The sequence below is a fragment of the Misgurnus anguillicaudatus genome, chromosome 21 (genome assembly GCF_027580225.2).
Source record: "Misgurnus anguillicaudatus chromosome 21, ASM2758022v2, whole genome shotgun sequence".
NCBI classification, from domain to species: Eukaryota; Metazoa; Chordata; class Actinopteri; order Cypriniformes; family Cobitidae; genus Misgurnus; species Misgurnus anguillicaudatus.
In genome coordinates, this window is record NC_073357.2 from 5,437,427 (window position 1) to 5,443,426 (window position 6,000).

Here is a 6,000-nt window from a genome sequence, read left to right on the forward strand (position 1 = left end):
GAGAGATGCCGGGTGTTTTCGACAGGTTTCTGCAGCGACTTTATGTTTCTTAAATTACATGTGTGACACTAAAACTTTGATGCCCGCTGTTCCGAGTTTTAAAACTTTCTTGCAAAATAAACAACGGACCCCTTACGCTAACTGTTCTTTACCACGGAGCAAAATCAGGATTAAGTAACCAAATTTCATTAAATGTGCACTTCCCCATAGCTAAAACTCAAACTTTTCTACATTTGCTTATACTCGGTCCCGCAAACTTGTGCTTTAGTAGATTCCACCTATTCAGTTTTGCTTGACACATGACGAACATGTATAAAACATTACAATGTTCTTGGCAGTGTTGGTTGGACAACATTTTAAGACCTTTGATACGCGGATTTAAGACATTTTAATGCTAATTAAGGCCTTATTTTCATACTACAGAATTTAAGACGTTTTAAGACTTTTTAAGGATCCGCGGACACCCTGTGCCGAGATGGGGTCCGAGGAGGGGAACGGAGGCCGCCGCAGGACGCCGACGGTGAGAGGCAGACTGAGGAGCCGGCGTGGTGGACCAAGGGCAGCTCTGCTTCGCCGGGGGATGACCTAGGAGATCGCCTCAGTCTGCGCAGCGGAGCTGTACGACTCCACGGCCTCGCCGAAGAGGCCGGTCTGTGAGACAGGAGCATTCAAGAAGTTGTTCTCGCCTGCGTCCGTCATGTCAGCCAGACACAGCCAAAGGTGGCGATCTTGAACCACTGTGGTGGACATCACACGACTGAAGGTCGCGGCCTCCCTCGTAAATCCTTGGTGAAACTGTAGCAACGTAATTGCGTGCAGGGCTGAAGCCGCCTCTCCGCATGCTTGACGGACAGCGCCCGTAAACGGACGACTGTCTACAAACACGGGAGGGAAGGGTTGGGTGGTCCCTCCAGGAACGCAGCTGCAATGCAACCCCCCGCTCCACTAAAGGGATCCCCACCCTTAGCGGCTCCATTGATGAGGGAGGTGAGGGGTGAAAGCTGAAGCTGAACGCTGAACGGCCGAGATGGCCGCAAATCACGTCAGCTCTTTGTGCCATCGGTTAAAGAAAGGCACAGGAGGAGAGGACCGAGAGGCCCGAGCAGCTCCGAAATACCAATCACGTGGGCGGTATGGTTCGGGCGGAGAGGGGTTAACCCCTCCAACTCTACCATTTCCGCCGCTCGAGCGGGCACGGCCGCCATCTCCGGAACGACTCCGCCTCGGAGGAAAAATGGGCACCCCTCTGATGCTGCAGAGGTGAACGGGACCAGAAGGAGGTCCAATGGATTCGGCAGAAATCGTAGAACACGACTCTGCAGTCTCCACCGGAGCCTCAACCGGCTGAGGATGAGAGGCCGGTAGGTGGAGGACGCATCCTCCGTCCTACTCAGCGTAATGATGCGAAGAGCGTCCTGCGAGCGCTTGACAGCCGCACCACGGCGGCATCAGCACTGCAAAGGCGCGGACAGCATCCCCGTAGAAACGTCAGTCGTCTCCGCAATACAAGAGGGTTATGCTCTCACAGAGAGAACAAAAACTCTCCACGAACGCAGCCTCAGAGTGCTTGAAGCCCAAGCACGAAGACAGCGCTCGTGACCGTAACTGGAACCCTTATACCTCTCGCATCCAAGATCGCACGGACGAAAAGCAATCCTGAAAAGGACGCTGATCTCCGAATATCAGGAGAGTGGCTGTCTTTAAAAAGACACAGAGCTCTCACGTATCACTCTTTAGGGAAATCACTCTTTAGGTGCTCAGCTGATGATGCGCACAGGGAAAGGCAACGCACACACTAAACTCAAAACAAAAAATATGCAGAGCAGTGGAATACTGCGAGCGTCCGCTGTGTTAGTACTGCTTGTCAATCAACTTCAGCAACCGTTCCCAGAAGAGCAGAAAGTAGCTTCTCAGCAGCAGATAATGCCGGCTTTCGAAGCGAAAAAGCTAATTTCCCTATTTGCACCTGCTGCTTATAAAGGCACCTGGCGGGGCGGCGCCAGCATTATGCAAATATCTCAATGCCAAGTTCATTGGCGTTTTAGTAGTATACGAAGCAGATTGGTCTCTCTAAGCGAGTTCCCAATTCGTCGGTCACGACGTGACGTCGTAGTGACCGACTGAAAGGGAACCATCTTTTCTCCCGTGCGCGCTCCTAAACCTGCGTCCGTTGTGGATAGGGGTAGGGATCATAAAGCACATAATCCATCAAGGTCTTATAGTGAGTCGAAAACCGCGTTGAAACGACCTGATAAAAAAAGGGTATGTTTTTACTGCCTTGACTCTGATCATTTGATTTCAAATTGTAAAGCTTGGCAGCAGAAATTTAATAAACCTAAAGGGGTAGCATTTATTTCTACTACTGAAGGTGTAAATTTACCATCAAATTCTTCTGGCTTTGAGAAGTTTATGCAAAAATGTACTGTATCGCTGGAGGGTTTCGAACCTAAATCTATAGTGATGTTGCGAGATACAGGGTCCGTGCAGTCGCTGATACTGGAAAGCGCGTTACCGTTTTCATCAGAATCGTTCACGGGAAATAATGTACTTATCCATGGTGTTGAAATGGGTTGTGTTTCAGTACCATTGCATACGGTTTGTTTGCGATCTGACCTTATGTCGGGCACCGTGAGTGTCGGGGTTTCCTCGCAACTACCCGTGGATGGTGTGAGTTTAATCCTGGTTAATGATTTGGCTGGGGCAAAGGTTTTCCTGTATCCGATTGTGTCTGAAAAGCCTGTTAGCGACCAGATAGCGGCTTCACAGTCCTCCTTTGTTTTTCCGTCATGCGCCGTGACGCGGGCACAAGCAAAAAAATTTGGTGACGTGATTGATCTGTCCACCTCTTTTTTGGGTTCATCTCCAAATAGTGTAGAATGTGAATTGTCTGTCCCACTACCACTTCAAGAACGATCTGACAAACATAACCCTCATTGTTCCGCCCCCAAGCCACTGGGTCATGATATCAGTTGCCTCCCCTTGCATATAGCACATTGCATAGCCAGTCTGCTGGCTGTTTGCATTGACACAAACTTGAAGACATCTTGCTGGGTGAGACTGTACCTGATATTTTTCATAGTTTGTGATGTGCACACCACCACAAGACGCACTTCACCACCAGACAGACAGACGAGTGTAATCACAATAACTTATTTATTGTGAAATTTCAAAAGCAGTACAAAAAGTAGTTAAAATGACAAAAGGGTTACGGTGCCTTGCTCAAGGGCACCACAGTCACAACCTGTCAGCCGTGAGACGCGAACATCTTGTCAGGATTCTGTCAGAATCTTGTCTTGTTTTAATGTCTAGTTCTATTTGACAGGATTCTGACAGTACCATGTTTTGTGTGGAGACACGTGGCCATGGTGTGTTGATATCAGGCCATGTGTTTTCCTTGTCTTGTCTCTTTTACCCTGCTCCCTTGTCATTCTCATTGGTTTGATTGTTTGATCCCTAGCAGCTGTTCCCCTCTTGATTTACTCCCTTATTTAAAGCCCTTGTGTTTCTTGTCCTGTGCTCGTTCGTTTTGTATTTGCTGTTCTAGTCTAGTGTCAAAGCCTGAATGTCAAGTCTAGTTTGTGTAATATCTGTCTAGTGTCTATTTACCCTGTTTGCTGTCGTTTGCCCCCTGGTGGGCCTTTGTTTTTGTCTATTATTAAAGTGTTTTCTGTTAACCCCCCGACATCGTTTGCTTTTGGGATTATTTGTCCGCTGTTCCTGACACCTCTTGGGTTAAAAGCCAGACTCTCTTACCACTAACCACTAGGTTACAACTGCCCCGTGTTGCTGCAGCCGCAGTCCTCTCTGGAGTTGTCATGAGTCATGAGTTGATCGTGCCTGTGTTTATGCCTGTTTTTGTACCTTTTGGATTTTTAATAAACTCTAAAACTGCAGTTGGATCTGCCCTCCCTGCATTACAGCGAATAAATAAAATGAACATCTTTTGTGAATTTATGTTGTTTTGGTGTAATTATTGTTGCATAGAAGACAGGAAAAGAGAAAATGCCTTTTGTGTCATTGCAAACTAAATTTTTTAACTACATGGTTAAATGATTACAGAAATGTTATTCATTTTAAGGTTTTAAAGTGTAGTTTTGTTTATTATTGTGACATTTTCTGAAAGTCATTAACATTTCAATCGGTAAATGAGTACTGAATGAAACTGTCTTAAATAAATCAGAAAATATGACTAAAACATGTCATTAATATGAGTAAGAAACACCAATGTCGGCAATTTTAATATTTATAAAAAGGAATATGTACAAATGTGTACGTCTGTAAAGCTGTTAATACATAAATAATTAACGTCAACATGTTGATATTATACGTTTCAGTGTGAATGAAAACTTTGTAAACGTATGTGTAGTACAATCACACTTTACGTAAAAACAAACATGTATTCTAGGTTAGTTGAGGTTTCTTACATCTGATAATAATGGTAATATGGCTTACAATTTAAATAAAGTTACACATTTTCCACTGTCTTGTACTCTTAATTTTCCTAGAGAGCTTCTCTTGTTTACTTTGTATCAGAAAATTTCCTATGGAAATGTTTATGGTAACTATTTAAATATTTGCATACAAGCCCGATTTTCTGATTGGTTAAAGATTTTTTTGTTTGTTTTTTGTTTCTATATAACACAACATTTGAGAATGTGTGATGACATATTGTTGACTTCTGCTCAACAAGGTTGTATCGTGTAGATCTTGTGTAGAGAAATGAAGGCAACTGTTTCTATATATCTGTTCCTGTGCCTCTGTGGACTGAGCTCCAGTTTCTACAGAAGACACTTCTATGTGGAAGACCAAATGAACTGGAATGATGCGCAGACGTACTGCAGAGAGCATTATGATGATTTGTCCACTATTACCACACAAGAAGCGATGGAGATCTTCAGTAACCAAAAGGATTCTGTTTGGGTTTGGGTTGGGGCATACAAAAATCCTTTAAACTCATTAGAATGGATTTGGTCTGGAGGTGAGAAAGAACCAATTGAAAATTGGAGTGTTGGAGAACCAAACAATCTGGGTAATGAGAAATGCGCCTTACTAATAACACCTAATCTGCTCAATGATTGGTGCGATAAGACTTATTCGTTTTATTGTATGGACTACTTTGAACCGATAGTGGTACATGAGAGTAAGACATGGGAAGAGGCTCTGGACGACTGCAGACAAAACTACATTGATCTTGTCAGTATCACCTCTGAGAGGAATATGGCAGAGGTGATAAAAAACATCACAACATCACAGACGGCTTATGTATGGACTGGACTACGATTTTTAGCTGGACATTGGTTCTGGGTCAGTGGTGATGATGTTGGATATAAAGCCTGGTCTACGGAGGGAGAGCTCCAGTGCCCTCCCAGAAATCTCAAGTGTGGAGCTTTGGATATAGTAAATAAAGTTTGGAAACCTACAGACTGTGAGGAGAAATTAAACTTCGTCTGTATTAAGAAATAAATAAATGGTTTGAAATAGATATTCTGATATATTGCAGTTTTAACTTATGTTTTATACCTTGTAAACTCAACCTTTCCTTATATTTGTATAAAACACATTTACATGATTTTAAAGCAGATTTCCTAATAATGTGTAAAAAAATATGGTTATAATATATATATTGTTTTTCAGTTAATCATAGGGTGCATACTGTCAAATGTCTACTTATACTTATATATTGATCTTTTTGGTGTTTTTGAGACAATGTTTTAATTTACATTTATTACAATACATTTTCTTGATGAATTTATTACTTTTTAGTGTATGAATAAAATTTGCTGATAATGACATACTCATTGTTATTCAAGTATCTTTAATGGAAAGGCACTTTTTCTTGCCTAATTTGACAGATTTGAAAAAAAATACATTACATTTACATTTACAAGACTTTTGAGACTCCAGTCCTATATGCATACACTGTAATCCTCGATAAGCCAAACTTACTTTAAAAACTAATGTCAAAGTAATGGCATTGATAACTTGAGTAAATTTTAATTA

At 42.7% G+C, this 6,000-nt stretch overlaps 1 protein-coding gene across 1 annotated transcript; it reads left to right on the forward strand.

Annotated features, from left to right (window-relative positions):
• The first annotated feature begins 4,555 nt into the window (after positions 1-4,555).
• LOC129454162 (macrophage mannose receptor 1-like) lies at positions 4,556-5,463 on the forward strand. Its single transcript, XM_055218674.2, has one exon. The coding sequence runs from the start codon at positions 4,720-4,722 to the stop codon at positions 5,461-5,463; it is 744 nt and encodes a 247-aa protein (XP_055074649.2). The 5' UTR covers positions 4,556-4,719.
• Positions 5,464-6,000: the final 537 nt, after the last annotated feature.

Excerpts from the sequence above, each read along its gene's own strand:
- LOC129454162 (XM_055218674.2), top strand. The coding sequence starts at position 4,720 with ATGAAGGCAACTGTTTCTATATATCTGTTCCTGTGCCTCTGTGGACTG.